The 22,870-nt window shown below is 46.6% G+C and overlaps 1 protein-coding gene across 1 annotated transcript in view; it reads left to right on the top strand.

The window, feature by feature from the left end:
- The window catches only part of LOC106583629 (plexin-B1), a 219,036-nt gene that overhangs the window by 114,845 nt on the left and 81,321 nt on the right, over nt 1–22,870 (top strand). The window contains exons 3-5 of the mRNA XM_014168018.3: nt 15,847–15,939; nt 16,156–17,293; nt 19,883–20,065. Coding sequence (XP_014023493.2) covers nt 16,166–17,293; nt 19,883–20,065 — 1,311 coding nt within the window. The 5' untranslated portion in view covers nt 15,847–15,939; nt 16,156–16,165. The remainder of the gene's footprint in view (nt 1–15,846; nt 15,940–16,155; nt 17,294–19,882; nt 20,066–22,870) is intronic.

Below are 22,870 nucleotides of genomic sequence, written 5' to 3'. Positions count from 1 at the left end.
AGTCTCTCGCTCTAGTGTCTCGCTCTGGTCTGTCTCGCTCTGGTCTCTCTCTCTCTAGTCTCTCTCTCTAGTCTCTCGCTCTAGTCTCTCTCTCTAGTCTCTCGCTCTGGTCTCTCTCGCTCTGGTCTCTCTCGCTCTGGTCTCTCTCGCTCTGGTCTCTCTCGCTCTGGTCTCTCTCGCTCTGGTCTCTCGCTCTGGTCTCTCTCTCTAGTGTCTCTCTCTGGTCTCTCTCTGGTCTCTCTCTAGTCTCTCTCTCTCTAGTCTCTCGCTCTAGTGTCTCTCTCTGGTCTCTCTCTAGTCTCTCTCTCTCTAGTCTCTCGCTCTAGTGTCTCGCTCTAGTGTCTCTCTCTAGTGTCTCTCTCTAGTGTCTCTCTCTAGTCTCTCGCTCTAGTCTCTCGCTCTAGTCTCTCGCTCTAGTCTCTCGCTCTAGTCTCTCGCTCTAGTCTCTCGCTCTAGTCTCTCGCTCTGTCTCTCTCTAGTGTCTCTCTCTAGTGTCTCTCTCTAGTGTCTCTCTCTAGTGTCTCTCTCTAGTGTCTCTCTCTAGTCTCTCGCTCTAGTCTCTCTCTCTAGTCTCTCGCTCTAGTCTCTCTCGCTCTAGTCTCTCTCGCTCTAGTCTCTCTCGCTCTAGTCTCTCTCGCTCTAGTCTCTCTCGCTCTAGTGTCTCGCTCTAGTGTCTCGCTCTAGTGTCTCGCTCTAGTGTCTCGCTCTAGTGTCTCGCTCTAGTGTCTCGCTCTAGTCTCTCTCGCTCTAGTCTCTCTCGCTCTAGTCTCTCGCTCTAGTGTCTCTCTAGTGTCTCTCTCTCGCTCTAGTGTCTCTCGCTCTAGTGTCTCTCTCTAGTGTCTCTCTCACTCTAGTGTCTCTCTCACTCTAGTGTCTCTCTCACTCTAGTGTCTCTCTCTAGTGTCTCTCTCACTCTAGTGTCTCGCTCTACTGTCTCTCGCTCTAGTCACTCTCGCTCTAGTCTCTCTCGCTCTAGTCTCTCTCGCTCTACTGTCTCTCGCTCTAGTCACTCTCGCTCTAGTCTCTCTCGCTCTAGTGTCTCTCTCTCTCTAGTCTCTCTCTCTCTAGTCTCTCGCTCTAGTCTCTCTAGTCTCTTTAGTCTCTCTAGTGTCTCTCTCTCGCTCTAGTCTCTCTAGTCTCTCTAGTGTCTCTCTCTCTCTCTCTCTCTCTAGTCTTTCTAGTGTCTCTCTCTAGTCTCTCTAGTGTCTCTCTCGTCTCTCTAGTGTCTCTCTCGTCTCTCTAGTGTCTCCCTCTCTCTAGTGTCTCTCTAGTCTCTCTAGTCTCTCTCTCTCTCTCTAGTGTCTCTCTAGTGTCTCTCTCTAGTCTCTCTAGTGTCTCTCTAGTGTCTCTCTCTCTCTAGTGTCTCTCTAGTCTCTCTAGTGTCTCTCTCTCTCTAGTCTCTCTAGTGTCTCTAGTCTCTCTAGTGTCTCTCTCGTCTCTCTAGTGTCTCTCTCTCTCTAGTGTCTCTCTAGTCTCTCTAGTCTCTCTCTAGTGTCTCTCTAGTGTCTCTCTCTAGTCTCTCTAGTGTCTCTCTCGTCTCTCTAGTGTCTCTCTCTCTCTAGTGTCTCTCTAGTGTCTCTCTCGTCTCTCTAGTGTCTCTCTCTCTCTAGGCTCTCTAGTCTCTCTAGTGTCTCTCTCTCTCTAGTCTCTCTAGTCTCTCTAGTGTCTCTAGTCTCTCTAGTGTCTCTCTCTCTCTAGTGTCTCTCTAGTGTCTCTCTCTCTCTAGTGTCTCTCTAGTCTCTCTCTCGTCTCTCTAGTGTCTCTCTCTCTCTAGTGTCTCTCTAGTCTCTCTAGTGTCTCTCTCTCTCTAGTGTCTCTCTCTCTCTAGTGTCTCTAGTCTCTCTAGTGTCTCTCTCTCTCTAGTGTCTCTCTAGTCTCTCTCTCTCTCTCTAGTCTCTCTAGTGTCTCTCTCTCTCTCTCTCTAGTGTCTCTCTCTCTAGTCTCTCTAGTGTCTCTCTCTCTCTCTCTCTAGTGTCTCTCTCTCTCTCTCTCTAGTGTCTCTCTCTCTCTCTCTCTAGTCTCTCTAGTCTCTCTCTCTAGTCTCTCGCTCTAGTCTCTCGCGCTCTAGTCTCTCTCGCTCTAGTGTCTCTCGCTCTAGTGTCTCTCGCTCTAGTGTCTCTCGCTCTAGTGTCTCTCGCTCTAGTCTCTCGCTCTAGTCTCTCGCTCTAGTCTCTCTCGCTCTAGTCTCTCTCGCTCTAGTCTCTCTCGCTCTAGTCTCTCTCGCTCTAGTGTCTCTCGCTCTAGTCTCTCGCTCTAGTGTCTCTCGCTCTAGTGCCTCTCGCTCTAGTCTCCCTCTCTAGTCTCTCTCGCTCTAGTCTCTCGCTCTAGTCTCTCGCTCTAGTCTCTCTCGCTCTAGTCTCTCTCGCTCTAGTGTCTCTCGCTCTAGTGTCTCTCGCTCTAGTCTCTCTCGCTCTAGTCTCTCTCGCTCTAGTGTCTCTCGCTCTAGTGTCTCTCGCTCTAGTGTCTCTCGCTCTAGTCTCTCTCGCTCTCGTCTCTCTCGCTCTCGTCTCTCTCGCTCTAGTCTCTCTCGCTCTAGTGTCTCTCGCTCTAGTGTCTCTCTAGTGTCTCTCTCGCTCTAGTGTCTCTCTCTAGTGTCTCTCTCGCTCTAGTGTCTCTCTCTAGTGTCTCTCTCACTCTAGTGTCTCGCTCTAGTGTCTCGCTCTAGTCTTTAGTCTCTCGCTCTACTGTCTCTCGCTCTACTGTCTCTCGCTCTAGTCTCTCTCCCTCTAGTCACTCTCGCTCTAGTCACTCTCGCTCTAGTGTCTCTCTCTCTGGTCTCTCTCTCTGGTCTCTCTCTCTAGTCTCTCTAGTCTCTCTCTCTCTCTCTCTAGTCTCTCTCTCTCTCTAGTCTCTTTAGTCTCTCTAGTGTCTCTCTCTCGCTCTAGTCTCTCTAGTCTCTCTAGTGTCTCTCTCTCTCTCTCTAGTGTCTCTCTAGTGTCTCTCTCTCTCTAGTGTCTCTCTAGTCTCTCTCTCTCTCTCTAGTCTCTCTAGTGTCTCTCTCTCTCTCTCTCTCTAGTCTCTCTAGTGTCTCTCTCTCGCTCTAGTCTCTCTAGTCTCTCTAGTGTCTCTCTCTCTCTAGTGTCTCTCTAGTCTCTCTAGTGTCTCTCTCTCGCTCTAGTCTCTCTAGTCTCTCTAGTGTCTCTCTCTCTCTAGTGTCTCTCTCTCTAGTCTCTCTAGTGTCTCTCTCTCTAGTCTCTCTAGTGTCTCTCTCTCTAGTCTCTCTAGTGTCTCTCTCTCTAGTCTCTCTAATGTCTCTCGCTCTAGTCTCTCTAGTGTCTCTCTCTCTCTCTCTAGTCTCTCTAGTCTCTCTAGTCTCTCTAGTCTCTCTCTCTCTAGTCTCTCGCTCTAGTGTCTCTCGCTCTAGTGTCTCTCGCTCTAGTGTCTCTCGCTTTAGTGTCTCTCGCTCTAGTGTCTCTCGCTCTAGTCTCTCTCGCTCTAGTCTCTCTCGCTCTAGTCTCTAGTCTCTCGCTCTAGTCTCTAGTCTCTCACTCTAGTGTCCCTCGCTCTAGTGTCCCTCGCTCTAGTGTCTCTCGCTCTAGTGCCTCTCGCTCTAGTGCCTCTCGCTCTAGTGCCTCTCGCTCTAGTGCCTCTCGCTCTAGTGTCTCTCGCTCTAGTGTCTCTCGCTCTAGTGTCTCTCGCTCTAGTCTCTCTCGCTCTAGTCTCTCTCGCTCTAGTCTCTCTCGCTCTAGTCTCTCTCGCTCTAGTCTCTCTCGCTCTAGTCTCTCTCGCTCTAGTCTCTCTCGCTCTAGTGTCTCTCGCTCTAGTCTCTCTCGCTCTAGTGTCTCTCGCTCTAGTCTCTAGTGTCTCGCTCTAGTCTCTAGTGTCTCGCTCTAGTCTCTAGTCTCTCGCTCTAGTCTCTCGCTCTAGTCTCTCTCGCTCTAGTCTCTCTCGCTCTAGTCTCTCTCGCTCTAGTCTCTCTCGCTCTAGTCTCTCTCGCTCTAGTCTCTCTCGCTCTAGTCTCTCTCTCTCTAGTCTCTCTCTCTCTAGTCTCTCTCGCTCTAGTCTCTCTCGCTCTAGTCTCTCTCGCTCTAGTCTCTCTCGCTCTTGTCTCTCGCTCTCGTGTCTCTCGCTCTCGTGTCTCTCGCTCTCGTGTCTCTCGCTCTCGTGTCTCTCGCTCTCGTGTCTCTCGCTCTCGTGTCTCTCGCTCTAGTGTCTCTCGCTCTAGTGTCTCTCGCTCTCTCGCTCTAGTGTCTCTCTCTCTAGTGTCTCTCTCTCTAGTCTCTCTCTCTCTAGTCTCTCTCTAGTCTCTCTCTCTCTAGTCTCTCTCTAGTGTCTCTCTCTCTAGTGTCTCTCTCTCTAGTCTCTCTCTTTCTAGTCTCTCTCTCTCTAGTCTCTCTCTCTAGTCTCTCTCTCTAGTCTCTCTCTCTAGTCTCTCTCTCTCTAGTCTCTCTCTCTCTAGTCTCTCTCTAGTGTCTCTCTCTAGTGTCTCTCTCTAGTGTCTCTCTCTAGTGTCTCTAGTCTCTCTCTAGTCTCGCTCTAGTGTCTCTCTCTAGTGTCTCTCTCTAGTCTCTCTCTCTAGTGTCTCTCTAGTCTCTCTCTCTAGTGTCTCTCTCTAGTCTCGCTCTAGTGTCTCTCTCTAGTCTCTCGCTCTAGTCTCTCGCTCTAGTGTCTCTCTCTAGTCTCGCTCTAGTGTCTCTCTCTAGTCTCGCTCTAGTCTCTCGCTCTAGTCTCTCGCTCTAGTCTCTCGCGCTCTAGTCTCTCGCTCTTTAGTCTGTCTCTCTCTAGTCTGTCTGTCTGTCTGTGTCTCCCTCAAGTCTCTCTCTAGTCTGTCTCTCTCTGGTCTGTCTGTCTGTCTGTGTCTCCCTCTAGTCTGTCTCTCTCTAGTCTGTCTGTCTGTCTGTGTCTCCCTCCCTCCCAGACCTGTTTGTGTCACCTGGTTGTCTGGTAATACATGATGACAAAGCTCCACCCCTGTTTTAATGATTGCTTTGGTTCCTTCCTCCCCTCTCTGTCTGCCCTCCCCTATCTAACCAAGACTGTTCCATTATCACTGTTTAGGGGCCTTTGAACTATCAAGGCCTTCATTTGTATTGGTCAGACCCTTAAGCAGTTAAATGCAGTCTAGGAGCACTGGGCCTTAGTGTCTAATGAAAGGGTTGGCGTTTGTGTCTGAAGTGGCACCCTATTCCCTTCGCCCTCGTCAAAAGGAGTGTAATATACAGGGAATAGGATGTCATTTCAGATGCATCTGTGTCTAATGACAGGGTGGGAGTCACTGTTTGTCTGTATTTGACGTCTCTGTCCTATGTCAATGTCCCCACCCTGCTATTGTATTGTGGCAGAATGACTGTCTCCTCTGGACAACAATGGAATTATACACTCACTCACACACTCTGCGCACACACATGCCAATGTACGCACACACAAACGTTCGCACATGGAATGACTCGTTCCCAAACAATACTCGCACATGCTGTACTTATACACCTGCTGTAAGTGCGCGCACACACACACACACACACACACACACACACACACAGTAGTTATACAGTCAAACACAATCACGTTGACTCTTCCTGACTACCCTACTGTAGAACAGGAACTGTCATTTTTACCTCCACCATCTCTTCACATGCATGTTGGCTTGATCAACATGGACTCATCTCTCTGCTTTTCAGGGTCCCACAACTGGTGATTTCATTTCATGTTCTCAGAGCAAAAGAAAATAAAAAGCTTTTTATTTTTTTATTCTTCGACAAAAGACTAATAACACCAGCAAATCAGCTCCAAGTGATTTTTTTATTTTTTTAATCTGTTTCAAAGTATTCCCACGCATAACGGCGAGATATGTGATCATATACAAGTTAAAGCATGGTTTGACATTATGTTTTAGTTAAATATTATATCTGTTTGGGCTTCTTGTGGTCAATTTGCAGTCTCCAAATGATTTGTAATTATGTCCATCCTCTCAAGAAGAAATCAGCCCACGGCAGGATCAACAGTTGAAGTCGGAAGTTTACATATGCCTTAGCCAAATACATTTAAACTCAGTTTTTCACAATTCCAGACATTTAATCCTAGCAACAATTCTCTGTCTTAGGTCAGTTAGGATCACCACTTTATTTTAAGAATGTGAAATGTCAGAATAATAGTAAAGAGAATGATTTACTTCAGCTTTTATTTCTTTCATCACATTCCCAGTGGGTCAGAAGTTTACATACACTCAATTAGTATTTGGTAGCATTGCCTTTAAATTGTTTAACTTGGGTCAAACGTTTCGGGTAGCCTTGCACAAGCCCATTCCTCCTGACAGAGCTGGTGTAACGGAGTCAGGTTTGTAGGCCTCCTTGCTTGCACACACCTTTTCAGTTCTGCCCACTAATTTTCTATAGGATTGAGGTCAGGGCTTTGTGATGGCCACTCCAATACCTTGACTTTGTTGTCCTTAAGCCATTTTGCCACAACTTTGGAAGTATGCTTGGGGTCATTGTCCATTTGGAAGACCCATTTGCGACCAGGCTTTAACTTCCTGACTGATGTCTTGAGATGTTTCTTCAATATATCCACATAATTGTCCTACCTCATGATGCCATCTATTTTGTGAATTGCACCAGTCCCTCCTGCAGCAAAGCACCCCCACAACATGATGCTGCCACCCCCGTGCTTCACAGTTGGGATGGTGTTCTTCGGTTTGCAAGCCTCCCCCTTTTCCCTCCAAACATAACGATGGTCATTATGGCCAAACAGTTCTATTTTTGTTTCATCAGACCAGAGGACATTTCTCAAAAAGTACGATCTTTGTCCCCATATGCAGTTGCAAACCGTAGTCTGGCTTTTTTTTGCCAGTTTTGGAGCAGTGGCTTCTTCCTTGTTGAGCGGCCTTTCAGATTATGTCGATATAGGACTCGTTTTACTGTGGATATAGATACTTTTGTACCTGTTTTCTCCAGCATCTTCACAAGGTCCTTTGCTGTTGTTCTGGGATTGATTTGCACGTTTCGCACCAAAGTACGTTCATCTCTAGGAGACAGAACGCGTCTCCTTCCTGAGCGGTATGACGGCTGCGTGGTCCCATGGTGTTTATACTTGCGTACTATTGTTTGTACAGATGAATGTGGTACCTTCAGGCGTTTGGAAATTGCTCCCAAGGATGAACCAGACTTGTGGAGGTCTACAATAAGTTTTCTGAGGTCTTGGCTGATTTCTTTTGATTTTCCCATGATGTCAAGCAAAGAGGCATTGAGTTTGAAGGTAGGTCTTGAAATACATCCACAGGCACACCTCCAATTGACTCAAATGATGTCAATTACCCTATCAGAAGCTTCTAAAGCTATGACATTATTTTCTGGAATTTTCCAAGCTGTTTAAAGGCACAGTCAACTTAGTGTATGTAAACTTCTGACCCACTGGAATTGTGATACAGTGAATTATAAGTGAAATAATCTGTAAATTACTACCGACTTTCCAAAACTATAGTTTGTTAACAAGACATTTGTGGAGTGGTTGAAAGACGAGTTTTGAAGTTGAAGTGTATGTAAACTTCCGACTTCAACTGTAGTTGATTTCTGGTGTAGATGAAGTCAGAGAGACTGAATCTTAGGGGCCATTCTGAGCTGTGGTGTTCTAGTGACAAATAAAACCCTTACGCTATGCAATTTCTATGGAGACAGCTGGCTGGACACTTACAGCCCTGGAATGCACCCTCTCATACCCAAACAATGTCCAAACTTGGGGTAGAAGAGTTGGCCCAAGTGTGTATGTGTGTGAGAGATCTCAGCTAAATCACAGATGAATCCTCTGACAGGCTTGTTATGGTGTGGTAACAGACAGTAGATCCTTTTCAATGTGTTGCGATGACATCCACCTGTCTCTATTTGGGTGGAGATAAACTCCCATGAGTGTCAGGCCTACACCTCATCACTTCCTGGCGGCTGTTGGAATCAGTATAAAATACCTCCTCTGATTGACAGTTGGTCTCACTCTGCTTACTATCTACCCCAGCATCTGATTTCAGATGTGGCTGTCCCCACCTGAACTGTCCCCACTCCCAACATAAATTATTTGTTTTCATTTCTATTTTGAGATCTCAAATTCATAGGTTTCCAGATGAACATCTGGTTAGCTGGTTTAGAGAAGTGTCAAGGACCATTGAGGCTCTTTCTGTTTGAACATGAACTTCTGTGAACTCAACATAGAGGGAGCAGCAGTTTGAGCAAAGCTCTCATGTGTCACGCCCAGATCTGTCCCCCGTAAAGATGGGGGGGATCCCCTCAACCGAGCCTCTGTGTCACCCGAATATTCGTCACACTTGTTTAATAGCCATGGGAACTTCCATCTTCTCTCCTAGTAACAAGTGTCTCTCCTCAGAGCAGTGGGACATGTCCAATACTGTTAGAACAAACGACTCACTAAAGGGGGCTAATTATGAAAATCCGTCTCCACAGAGTGAGTTTCATGTTAATTTTTGAAGTCTTGTACCAGGAGATAATAACTTTCTGGAAGAACGCACGGGCAGTTATCTCCCTCTGAGAGTTCATCAACTGAGTTACCGAGGAGGAATGTGTTCTCTTCAGTTCGGCGGTCATTGTTGGGGGTTTCTCTATAAATAACTTATTGTCAGCAATGCACCAACAGGCAGGCAGGAGAACAGTTATTAGTGGGACACCACTTATATTGGGACCCAACTCAGTCTGGAAAGGCTGTGTCAGAAGCCTTGACACGACTTGTACTGAACAAAAGATATACATACAGGAACTCGGCCAATCTCTAGGCTTTTGTAGCTTGTATTGAGCGATATTGATAACCTGATACCTCTGTAGACGATAATGTTATGACTTACTCAGAGTGAAATATCTCTCATAGTGTTTTATAAATGGGCTGATGGTGATTAACATGTTGATATTATAAATGAAACGGTGGAACACCACTCGGCTCTTTCAAGAGTTTTGGAACGAGTCAAGTCTGATGCACAAAAGAAAAAGCATACCATTGTAACATGGCTCAGCTCAGTTTAGTCGTAGAAGGAAAGGTTGGAAGCACATTGATAACGAAAAGGCTACTTGAACTGCACACAGAGTAGTGTCGTTAACTTATACAGTACTTTTCTCACAAACACTGACATCATACAAGGTATTCACGTTAACACCTGGGCAATTACATTCAAAATAAACATCATGCCCTGTCAAAGATTAAACTCATGAGTAATAATGGTAAGACTAGGTGTGTGCTGTCACAGATATGAGTTGTTTTGATAACGTCATTGGTGAGATACTGCATACGGCAGGACACTGAACATCTGTATCATCTACTGTAGTCTCACACCCAAGAATCCCAAAGTATGTTGAGTTGGAAGGGATACGTTGCTGGTGAAGTATCTCAGGTCACCATCTTGGACCCCCAGATGACCTCCTTGGACCATCTGGGGAAGTGTCCCAGAACTTTATTTGACTCCCAGATGAGGTTTTAGGAACATTTGTTGGTGTATCCAGGTGATATTCTTGGACCCTTATTAGGGGTCTCCCAGGGTTAGGAGTTTGGGTTGGCATGCCAGTCAGTCACATCCCTTTAGTCACACCCCTGATAAGTTTGTCCCTTCTAAATGGAAGCTGCTCTACAGGTCTCTGTCTGACATGTCTTATATCCCAATCAAAACACAGGGGCGTGATCAGACATGAGCTTACCCGAGGCTCTGACTTATCATGTCGTAATTTCCCCGCTCACGCCACTTGATGCTTTGCCTATTTAACACACTGACCCTCGTCAGCTAGCCTTTACCAGTTTCCCCTAATGGTTATAGCAGCTTGTATATCACTGCTGTGTGTGCGTTAGGCTTGGGTTGTATCCAGATTGTCATACCTTCATACAGACCTTGTGCCATCCCGGGATTTTCGGTAATACCGGCACTTTTTTTTCAAACCCCACTGATACTCTGTAATCTGAAGGTTCGCAATGTTATCAAGTACATGTAAAATCCCATAGAGAATGCTAACTAAATGCAAACAAATGCATTGCGAACATTTGTCTGGCATATAGTGCATTCGGAAAGTATTCAAACCGCTTCACTTTTTCCACATTTTGTTACGTTAGTCTTATTCTAATAATTTTTTTCCTCATCAGTCTACACACAATATCCCATAATGACAAAGCGAAAAACAGGTTTTAAGACAACAAGAAACTTATTTACATAAGTATTCAGACCATTTACTATGAGACTCAAAATTGAGCTCAGGTGCATCCTGTTTCCATTAACCATCCTTGATGTTTCTACAGCTTGACTGGAGTCCACCTGTGGTAAATTCAATTGATTGGACATGATTTGGAAAGACACACACCTGTCTATATAAGGTCCCACAGTTGACAGTGCATGTCAGAGAAAAAACCAAGCCATGAGGTCGAAGGAATTGTCTATAGAGCTCTGAGACAGAATTGTGGCGAGGCACAGATCTGGGGAACTGTACCAAAACATTTCTGCAGCATTGAAGGTCCCCAAGAACAGTGGCCTCCATCATTCTTAAATGGAAGAAGTTTGGAACCACCAAGACTCTTCCTAGAGCTGGCTGCCCGGCCAAACTGAGCAATCGGGGGAGAAGGGCCTTTGTTCGGATGGTGACCAACAACCCAATGGTCACTCTGACAGAGCTCCTCTGGAGATGGAAAAACCTTCCAGAAGGGCAACAATCTCTGCAGCAATCCACCAATCAGGCCTTTATGGTAGAGTGGCCAGATGGAAGCCACTCCTAAGTAAAAGGCACATGACAGCCCGCTTGGAGTTTGACAAAAGGCACCTAAAGACTCTCAGACCATGAGAAGCAAGATGATCTGATGAAACCAAGATTGAACTCTGGCCTGAATGCCAAGCGTCACATCTGGAGGAAACCTGGTACTGGTCATCACCTGGCGAATACCGTCCCTACGGTGAAGCATGGTGGTGGCAGCATCATGCTGTTGGAATGTTTTTCATCAGCAGGGACTGTGAGACTAGTGAGAAAGATGAATGGAGCAAAGTACAGAGAGATCCTTGATGAAAATCTGCTCCAGAGTGCTCAGGACCAGTCTGAATGTTCTTGAGTGGGCCAGCCAGAGCCCGGACTTGAACCCGATTGAACATCTCTGGAGAGACCTGAAAATAGCTGTGCAGGGACCCTCCCCATCCAACCTGACAGAGCTTGAGAGAATCTGCAGAGAATAAGCTTGTAGTGTCATACCCAAGAAGACTCAAGGCTGTAATCGCTGCCAAAGGTTCTTCAACAAAGTACTGAGTGAAGGGTCTGAATACTTATGTAAATGTCATACTTCAGTTGAATACATTTTAATACATTTGTAAACTGTTTTTGCTTTGTCATTATGGGGTATTGTGTGTAAATTGATGAGCGGGAAAAAACAATAAGCCTTAGAATAAGCCTGTAACTTAACAAAATGTGGACAAAGTCGAGGGGTCTGAATACTTTCCGAATGCATTGTAACCTAAAAATGCTACTTAATTTGTTGCACGCACAAAACAAATATTAGCCAGCAAGGCTTTTGATCCAGGAGGGGGTTCTCGGCTGTTAACAAGCGAATGCTTGATTTTGGAAGAAGCTATCCACTTAGCTAGATAGCTAACTAGCTACTAAATCAGCAAACCAAATGCACAACTGCAGAGCATTTATCACATTTTAGACAGTTAAGTTAATAGTTATTAGGTATCTAGCTGGAAAACATTTAGTGAATTCCATAGTGTAATTAGATCACCTGGTGCATGCTGCACACCAGTGAGTGACTCAAGGCTCCAGTATCTCCTCATTGTGTGCTTGTAAACTAAACATGTGACTGGTGACTACCAGTAATCTTCATAATTACAAATGATGTGACCGGTGAAGTGAAAAATGCAATCTTCTTTATCTCCTAACGTATTGTACAAGTTAACTGCAGGTATTTACTTAAAAAGTAAGTAAATATTCAAATGTATAAATTGATGGTGTAGAAAAACCATCCCGTGGCTTTTGCCAAATACCTCAATATACGGTATACCGCCCAAGCCTTGTGTGTGTGTGTGTGTGTGTGTGTGTGTGTGTGTGTGTGTGTGTGTGTGTGCTGTAACAGTTGCACTGCAAACGGGTGGAGGGGGGACATTGACCTCAGTGTTTGTGTAATTGAACACAGTTTCTAAGGCCACTAAAGCATCCTTTGTAAACACTGTTTGTTGATGTTGGGGACTGACTGACTGCAGATGGCCGACTGCACTCTCCAGATCTGGTAAGTCCCACTTTTCTGCCCAGACCAGGGAATGCTCTGTGTGTGTACTGGGGGGGGGGGGGGGGGGGGGTGAATGTCTGTTTATTTGTTTGAAGTGCAGAGGAGGACTGTTTATTACAAGTGTGTGTGTTTGAGAGAAATTAAAAAGTGGGATGGGTGGGAGTCCTTTTTCCACAGACCACTGTTTGGGTGTTTTATGTAAACAGTAATTGGTCACTAATTAGAAACCTGCTCTATTCTTCCAGCTCTCCCCCGGTCTGTGAATGAGTGGCTGTCAAATGGGGCATTATGGGTAGGCCCTTTAATTAATGGCTACCCTACCCCCTCTCTCGCTCTCTTTCTAGCTCCCTCCATTTGTGGCTTATCATTAGTCGCATTCCATCAGTTCTCAGGGAGCACTGAAGCTTGCGAGCACTGGTTTGTGGTAATGTCTCTAGGTCTCTCTCTCTTGCAGTGTCTCTCTCTCTCCCCTATCGGTTGGGGAAATGATTTGGGTTTGAATGAGATGGTGGTTGTGTGTGGGAGTTAACTCCATTAAACAGATGAAGGCCTCCCAGGAATGCTCCATAGTCGCCTGGTCATTTAGCTTGGCCCAGACCAGTGGACTTCCTCCTGTCCTGGTTAATGGACCCTGTCTGGACCAATTAGGGTTTGTCTCCTGGCCCTTATTTCTCGATTGGCACAATGCCTGAAATCCAGGCTTTATCCATGGCGACCTTTACTGTATCCAAGGGCCATACGACCAATGAGAGAATGGCAACATCTCACAAACACAAAAAAGCATGTACAGTGGCAAGAAACAGTATGTGAACCCTTTGGAAATACCTGGATTTCTGCAGAAATTGGTCATAAAATTTGATCTGATCTTCATCTAGGTCACAACAATGGACAAACACAGTCTGCTTAAACTAATAACACACCAACAATTATATGTTTTCATGTCTTTATTGAACACACCGTGTAAACATTCACAGTTCAGGGTGGGAAAAGTATGTGAATCGCTGGATTTAATAACTGGTTGACCCTCCTTTAACAGCAATAACCTCAACCAAACGTTTTCTGTAGTTGTGGATCAGACCGACATAATGGTCAGGAGGAATTTTGAACCATTCCTCTTCACAAAACTGTTTCAGTTCAGCAATATTCTTGGGATGTCTGGTGTGAACCGCTCTCTTGAGGTCATGCCACAGCATCTCAATCGGGTTGAGGTCAGGACTCTGACTGGGCCACTCCAGAAGGCCTATTTTCTTCTGTTCAAGTCATTCTGTTGTTGATTTACTTCTGTGTTTTGGGTTGTTGTCCTGTTGCATCACCCAACTTCTGTTGAGCTTCATTTGGCGGACAGAAAGCCTTACATTCTCCTGCAAAATGTCTTGATAAACTTGGGAATTCATTTTTCCATAGATGATAGCAAGCTGTCCAGGCCCTGAGGCAGCAAAGCAGCTCCAAACCATGATGTTTTGATGTTGGTGTGCTGTGCCTTTTTTTCTCCACATAGTGTTGTGTGTTCCTTCCAAACAACTCAACTGTAGTTTCATCTGTCCACTGAATATTTTGCCAGTAGCGCTGTGGAACATCCAGGTGCACTTTTGCAAACTTCAGACTTGCAGCAATGTTGTTGTTTTTGGACAGCAGTGGCTTCTTCCGTATCGTGGATTCATCAACCAAGATGTTAACATGTTCCAGAGATTTCTGGAAGTCTTTAGCTGACACTCTAGGATTCTTCTTAACCTCAATGAGCATTCTGCGCTGTGCTCTTGCAGTCATCTTTGCAGGATGGCATCTCCTAGGGAGAGTAGCAAGACAATTTGTATTAATGTGGACTGCTGAACATCAAGGTTTTTAGAGATACTTTTGTAACCCTTTCCAGCTTTATGCAAGTCAACAATTCTTAGTCTTAGGTCTTCTGAGATGTTGTCTATCTAGGTTGTGAAGTGTGTGTGAATCCCTTGCTTTCTCTCCTGGGTTGCCAGATTGGTTGCCATGCCTCCGGGGATGGTGTGGTGTGGTTTCTCTGTCCCGGTGACAGCTCCAGCACTGTTGCTGCTGCCAGCCGCTGGCTGGCCCTCCTATGGCCTGGCCTGGGCCTCCTCCCCCTACCCCACCTTTACCCGCAACAAGGAATCTAGTGCATTAGCTTCTGTGTCCACTCTATTCAGCAGAGAGACAGAGGGGAAAGGAATACTCCGTTACACTAAGGTGAATGAAACATTACAGATAAACCAATTACAAGCACACAATTCCTCACCTCTCTCCTTTCACACAGTGATACCTAACCCGCCGGCTAAAGACAAAAAAAATCACTTCCCCTGGAGCGGAAATCAGATTTCGATATCTGACTACCAGAATTTAATCACCACTCCATTCATCTGTTCCCGTATATCAAAAAAACTTGGAATTAAGTTTAGCCTGATTGGATTATTGCTTCAGGAAAAGGAAGTAATTTCCAAGTCAAACAAGAGTCACGCCCACAAACAAGCCTGGACTCAAATGCCATATGAAATCTTTCAAATACTTTTAGCGTTTGCTTTAGCCTGCCTGGAGTGCCAGGTGGGCAGGGTTTGTTCTTCTACAGCAATTCTATTGGTTCTATTGTGGTTCTTGTTGTTCTTTCGCCAGGTCAAAGGGGAGGGTCTGTATTTTGGCTCGTGTTTGTCAGTCTCTTATCTTCCTTCCGAATCCCGACTCAATGTTTGGATTGCATGTTTTGAATGTTCTGGTAATTTTCACTAACTAAGGCATCAATCAAGAGAGACTTTGCCTCTGGTGCCGTCAGTTAGTGGAGAGGGAGAAGTGGAGAGAGGATGTGTCCCAAATGGCACCCTATTCCCTATATAGTGCACTACTTTTGACCAGTGCCCTATGGTAAATGGGGAATAGTGTGCCATTTAAGACAGACTGTCTGTTGGTGCCAGGAATGACTGTGGTGAAAGTGTCCAGGGGTGTTAGTGACTGTGCTCAAATGAAGTGTTTTTGCCTCGTAGCCTAGCAATGGGGAGGGCTGAAAGTAGGTGTACTGAAAGTTCTCTGTGTGACACTACTTGACCTGGCTTGTGCTAAGAAGGGCTTCCCAGGCCAGTGAAAACGATGTTGCTGAGCAAAGGCAGGTCTGACTTGCATTTCAATGGGAATGCCTTCCAATGATCTCCATTTAGTCAAACAGACTATCAAGACAACACACAGTGCACAACTATAGTATTGTGATAGAGGTGGTTTGGAATGAGACATGAGATTTACCCAAGACGTCTAGGCTTTAGGATCATTCATTCAGGTAAAGCGCTGGAGACGAACCCTGGTTGGTCACGTGTGTAACTTCGGGAGCAGGATTAAATGACTAATTATTTCTGCATTACGTTTGTGTTTGCATTAGGAAGGGATTTGTTCAGTAAGAAGCATGCTAACTCTAGTGTTGGTGTTAACACTTGTTGCTAACACGAGGTGTTTGGGCAATGCAAAGTACACAATGCAGTGGGTGTTTTTGTGATATTGGGGGTAATTTGGACTTTTCCCCAATTTGTCATGAAAATGCGCTGACGGGGGAAATGTTTTTTTATGTGTGGCTTGATTGTACCATTTTATGTGGTAAAAGTGCGTTATTGGTTTCGAATTGCACTTGGAACTGGTGTTCCTTGGTTTACAGAGATATTAACCATTTGTCTCTTTGTTTTACAGATTGGTGCCATAGGAGAGGTGTTTTTAACCAAACCAAGCTGCTGGGAGGTCAAGGGGTGACATGCCTCTGTAACACATTGTTGGAAACAAATGGTGAGGGAAAATTTTTCTGATTCATTAATCTAGGTATAAGATGTAGTTTATCAGTATATTTGGTGGCTTGTTTTGTTCATAAATGTATAGTTTACCATTAGTGACTTGAAGTTAAATGACGTGAATATTCATGTTTCTCATATCTATATACTGTATGTTATCTATCTAGGTTGTAAAGTGTGTGTGAATCCCTTGCTTTCTCTCCTGGGTTGCCAGATTGGTTGCCATGGCTCCGGGGAAGGTGCGACGTGGTTTCTCTGTCCCGGTGATAGCCCCAGTACTGTTGCTGCTGCTAGCTGCTGGCTGGCCCTCCTATGGCCTGGCCTGGGCCTCCTCCCCCTACCCCACCTTTACCCGCAACGACACCCTCTTTGAGCACATGACCCTGCACCCGGACCCTGTGGTGGGACGTGTCTACGTGGGGGCGCAGGACCGCCTCTTCCAGCTGGACCGCCACCTGACCGCCGAGCTCCAGTTCGACACCGGACCCGTGACGGACAGCCGTGAGTGCCTGCCACCCGTCACCGAGGGCAACTGCCCACAGGCGCGGCCCACCAGCAATCACAACAAGCTCCTGCTGGTGGACCCCTACTCTATGGAACTGATCACATGTGGCAGCATCAACCAGGGCATCTGCCAGAAGCGGAGTTTAGACTCTGTGGGTACAGTGCTGTTCTCAGCCGAGCGGCCTGTGGACACGCAGTACGTGGCAGCCAACCACCCCAACGTGAGCACGGTGGGCCTGGTGGTGCGCTCCCGCCCTGACCGCCAGCCCGTGCTCTTTGTGGGTCGCGGCTACACCAGCAGCCACCCACCTATCTCCACGCGCAACCTAGCCCAGGAGCCCATCTTTTCCTACGAAGAAACTGCAAAGCTATCGGTGGCGGGCCGCCTCTCGGAGTACGACCACCACTTCGTGGCCTCCTTTGCCCAGCGCCAGCACGTCTACTTCCTTTTCTACCGGCGTGACCTTAAGTCCCAGTCGCGCGAGTACCGTACCTACGTGTCGCGCATCTGCCTGGATGACCAGGCCTACTACTCGTACGTGGAAGTTCCTCTGGCCTGTCGCTCGGCGGCCGGTAAGAGCTACAACCTGCTCCAGGCTGTCCGCCTTGGTCTACCACCCAGGGGCAGTGGGGGCGAAGCTGGGCAAGCCGAGGTGCTCCTGGGGGTGTTCTCCACCCATCGGCCCAGTGAGGACTCGGCTCTCTGCATGTTTAACCTGGACGATCTGGACCACAGGATCAACTCCACCAGGGACCTGTGCTACACACAGTTCGGTCGTGCCGAGGGAGGGGGGGAGGCGGCCTACATCGAGTACGAAGTCAAATCCAACTGCGCCAACCTGCCGTCGGTGAGTAGATTGACTTGCCAGGTCCTTATTTTATTCAGTCCTGGGTTCAAATTGTGTTTGAAATCTTTCTAAATCTTTTAGCGTTTGCTTTAACCTGTCTGAAGTGCCAGATGGACAGGGTTTGCCGTTTTGCGACTATTCTATTAGTTCCAATCGAGCCTCGGTGAAGTATTGGAAATGATTTAGAATAGTATTTGAACACTGCTTGCCTAATTTTAGCACTTTAGTTTACAATCCTTTTATTGCTGCTATTTAGGCTACCTAGTATGAGGAGGTCATGAGGCAACAGTGGGTACCTTCCAGTGCTTGCTTCTAAAAATCTAACATTTTGTAACTATTTGGAGGCCAAATGGTAAGCAGCCTGATCCTTGTTTTATCGTCTGCTCCTGCTTTATGTATTTGTCCTGTTCACCTGGACAGGACAAATTATTAGGAAATTACATGGCATGCAATTGATACATAAAGCTACTTAAATCTAGTGGTAGAATTAGACTATTATGAAGTGATGATAATATACCATGTATGCTGTCACCATCTTAAGTTACCAGGCAAATAGGGGACTGTAAATTAGTGGAACTGCGTTTAATCTACATATACCGATAAAGATGTTGTTTCTTACCAAGTCAGAATGTCTTTAGGATTTACTGTAATTCTACTACTAGATTGGTTGCTTCCAGGGTCATTCAGCTTCTGCGACGTGACCTCCATGTTAGAAATTCAATGAAATTGAATTTGATATTTTAGTACGGACAAATGTAATCCTTCTATTTGTGGAATTAAATTAGATGACTTTCTCGTAATGACCCCGTTGTGTGTGTGTGTGTGTGTGTACGACTACCGCTCCGACTTCAGTGGGTGGGCACTGAGCCACAGTGTATTTAATGATACACCCCATAGAGGACACAGAAGAGGTCTTAACCTCTGACCCCTGAATGCTGTTTACCTTCCGATGGGGTCGGGGAACATTAGTTTGGTGGGGCTGTGTCCCAAATGGCACCCTATTCCCTATTTATTGCACTGTTTTTGACCAGAGCCCTATGGGCCCTTCCAAAAGTAGTGCACTACAAAGGGAATAGGGTGCCATTTAGGACACAGTAGGATAATGTAATAGGATTGTAAGGGGGGGAATCGATCGTAACATTAGCCTTAGTGAGAGGGCCACATTTAACCAGGACTGACAAGGATGGATGAAGTCACCCACCGCTGAGACCGGAACGAGGGAGATTGCAACAGGGAAGCAGACGGGACAGGGAGGAAGAGAGAGGAAATGAGGAGAAACGTGTGTGTGTGAGAGAGACGGAGTGGGTGTGTGAGAGGGAGGCCTAAACATCACCACCACAGGTAACTTCCACAAAGCTGTGAACGATCTGAGACAAGGCAAGAAGGGCATTCTATGCCATCAAAAGGAACATTAACTTCAACATACCAATTAGGATCTGGCTAAAAATACTTGAATCAGTTATAGAACCCATTGCCCTTTATGGTTGTAAATACAACCCATATTTATGCTAATTTATTTTCCTTTTGGGACTTTAACCATTTGTACATTTGTTACAACACTGTATATATACATAATATGACATTTGTATTGTCTTTATTCTTTTGGAACTGTGTGTAATGTTTACTGTTCATTTTTATTGTTTATTTCACTTTTGTTTATTATCTACTTCACTTGCTTTGGCAATGTTAACATATGTTTCCCATGCCAATAAAGCCACTTGAATTTAATTGGGAGGGAGATAGATAGATGGATGGATAGAAGGATGGAGTGGGTGTGTGAGAGGGAGGGAGATGGATGGATAGATGGCTGGATGGATAGATGGCTGGATGGATAGATGGATGGATGGGTGTGTGAGAGGGAGGGAGGGAGATAAATGGAGTGGGTGTGTGAGAGGGCGGGAGGGTGTGTGTGTGAGAGGGAGGGAGATGGATGGCTGGATGGATGGATAGATGGATGGATGGGTGTGTGAGAGGGAGATAAATGGAGTGGGTGTGTGAGAGGGCGGGAGATGGATGGATGGATGGATAGAAGGATGGATGGATAGAAGGATGGGTATGTGAGAGGGAGATAAATGGAGTGGGTGTGTGAGAGGGAGGGAGGGAGATAAATGGAGTGGGTGTGTGAGAGGGAGGGAGGGAGGGAGGGTGTGTGTGTGTGTGTGTGTGTGTGTGTGTGTGTGAGGGAGGGAGATAGATAGAGGGTGTGTGTGTGTGTGTGTGTGTGTGTGTGTGTGTGTGTGTGTGTGTGTGTGGGAGGGAGATGGATAGAGGGGGTGTGTGTGTGAGAGGGAGGAAGATGGAGGGATGGGAGATGTGCTAATGCTAGGCTAGCTCTAGTTCCGTGAACATAAACTCTGTTACAAATAGTAACAATACACCAACACCACATAAAACCATCAACACACATACCTATCAACAGTGTTGGATCCCAATGTTTATTACTTGACCCCTATTGTTTTTGTTGCAGGAACTCATAAGCTGGTAATATTTATCATAATGAAGTTGATAAATTGCACCTACTTTAATAAATTGTGTCCATACATCTCTAAATTAAATCAATTTTCTAATTATTTCCCTCTTGAACTATAGAACACCCTGGATGCCTACCCATGTGGTTCAGACCACACCCCCAGTCCAATGGCCAGCCGGGTGGCTGTGGAAGCCGAGCCCATATTGGACAGCCCAACCGCCCGTCTCACCGCTGTGGCCGTCAGCGTGAGGGCGGGACATACAATCGCCTTCCTGGGGGATTCCAAGGGAAACCTGCGCAAGGTAGAGACAATCGCGATGATAAAACTAATGGAGCGATTTATATTGAGTGTACAAAACATTAAGGACACCTGCTCATTCCATGATGTAGACTGACCAGGTGAATCCAGGTGAAAGCTGTGATCGCTTATGGATGTCACCTATTAAATCCACTTCAATCAGTGTAGGTGAAGGTGAGGAGACAGGTTAAAGAAGGATTTTTATGCCTTGAGAAAATTGAGACATGGATTGTGATGTGTGCCATTCAGAGGGTGAATGGGCAAGACAAAAAATGTAAGCGCCTTTGAACGGGGTATGGTAGTAGGTGCCAGGCGCACTGGTTTGTGTCAAGAACTGCAAAGCTGCTGTGTTTTTCACGGTCAACAGTTTCCTGTGTGTATTAAGAATGGTCCACCACCCAAAGGACAATAAGCCAACTTGACACAACTGTAGGAAGCATTGGAGTCAAAATGGGCCAGCATCCCTGTGGAACGCTTTCGACACCTTGTAGAGTCCATGTCCAGACGAATTGAGGCTGTTTTGAGGGCAAATGGGGGAGCAACTCAATATTAGGAAGGTGTCCTCAATATGTTGTACACCTTCAAAACAGGACCTGGCTGGACATGTTCTCTGCTGGTTGTTTCTGTGTCTTGTATGTTATACAGTACATTTTGTATACGGTACATTTCAGTACATTCCATTGCATTAAGTGAGCCTTTGATCAGCCCTGAATAACCTCAGCCCCTACGTAGACCTAGACAGATATTCACAGAAAACTAGCCAGACAGACAAACAAGTACATATGCAAGAGATCAGACATTTTACCCTTCCATAGTAGCGCAGACTGAAGTCAACATTCCAGAAATAATAGCTAGAGCAAACCGGACCAACTGGACCAGGTAACTAACTAATGCATCTGCTTTTCCCTGGATGTGCCAGATAACACTTGTACTGTTATGGACAATGAGAAATCTGCTCTTTCTCTCTTTTCTTTGGCTGTTCTTATATATTTTTTTCACCGCTTGCTTTCTTTCTTTTTTGTCCTGTTTCGTAAGACGTATTACTGTATTGTTTGTAAACCACAACAGAGAAAGGCAGCGTTGGTCCAACATCAACCAGTGCACTGATAGAAGGGCAGCGTAGACTGACACTATTATTAATCATACACACTAGGAGGGATATTCCTACATCCACTGTACCAGCCTCAGATATAGACAACACCTTGTACCAGCCTCAGATATAGACGACACCCTGTACCGTCCTGCGATGTAGACGACACCCTGTACCGTCCTCCGATGTAGACGACACCCTGTACCGTCCTGCGATGTAGACGACACCCTGTACCGTCCTCCGATGTAGACGACACCCTGTACCGTCCTCCGATGTAGACGACACCCTGTACCGTCCTCCGATGTAGACGACACCCTGTACCGTCCTCCGATGTAGACGACACCCTGTACCGTCCTGCGATGTAGACGACACCCTGTACCGTCCTGCGATGTAGACGACACCCTGTACCGTCCTCCGATGTAGACGACACCCTGTACCGTCCTGCGATGTAGACGACACCCTGTACCGTCCTCTGATGTAGACGACACCCTGTACCGTCCTCCGATGTAGACGACACCCTGTACCGTCCTGCGATGTAGACGACACCCTGTACCGTCCTCTGATGTAGACGACACCCTGTACCGTCCTCCGATGTAGACGACACCCTGTACCGTCCTGCGATGTAGACGACACCCTGTACCGTCCTGCGATGTAGACGACACCCTGTACCGTCCTCCGATGTAGACGACACCCTGTACCGGCCTCCGATGTAGACGACACCCTGTACCGTCCTCCGATGTAGACGACACCCTGTACCGGCCTCCGATGTAGACGACACCCTGTACCGTCCTCTGATGTAGACGACACCCTGTACCGTCCTGCGATGTAGACGACACCCTGTACCGTCCTCCGATGTAGACGACACTCTGTACCGTCCTCCGATGTAGACGACACCCTGTACCGGCCTCCGATGTAGACGACACCCTGTACCGGCCTCCGATGTAGACGACACCCTGTACCGGCCTCCGATGTAGACGACACCCTGTACCGTCCTCCGATGTAGACGACACCCTGTACTGGCCTCCGATGTAGACGACACCCTGTACCGGCCTCCGATGTAGACGACACCCTGTACCGTCCTCCGATGTAGACGACACCCTGTACCGGCCTCCGATGTAGACGACACCCTGTACCGGCCTCCGATGTAGACGACACCCTGTACCGGCCTCCGATGTAGACGACACCCTGTACCGGCCTCCGATGTAGACGACACCCTGTACCGGCCTCCGATGTAGACGACACCCTGTACCGACCTCCGATGTAGACGACACCCTGTACCGGCCTCCGATGTAGACGACACCCTGTACCGGCCTCTGATGTAGACGACACCCTGTGTAAATAAGAGAGGTGGAAAAGAGGGGGATAACACACCTTTGGGTTAACATAACATGGTAGTGCTAAACATAGAGGGCTTGGGTTAACATAACATGGTAGTGCTAAACATAGAGGGCTTGGGTTAACATAGCATGGTAGTGATACATACAGAGGCCTTGGGTTAACATAACATGGTAGTGATACATACAGAGGCCTTGGGTTAACATAACATGGTAGTGATACATACAGAGGCCTTGGGTTAACATAACATGGTAGTGATACATACAGAGGCCTTGGGTTAACATAACATGGGAGTGACACATACAGAGGCCTTGGGTTAACATAACATGGGAGTGACACATACAGAGGCCTTGGGTTAACATAACATGGTAGTGACACATACAG

The sequence above is a fragment of the Salmo salar genome, chromosome 22 (genome assembly GCF_965601325.2).
Source record: "Salmo salar chromosome 22, fSalSal1, whole genome shotgun sequence".
Classification (NCBI taxonomy): Eukaryota; Metazoa; Chordata; class Actinopteri; order Salmoniformes; family Salmonidae; genus Salmo; species Salmo salar.
This window is presented reverse-complemented; position numbering and strand designations above follow the sequence as displayed.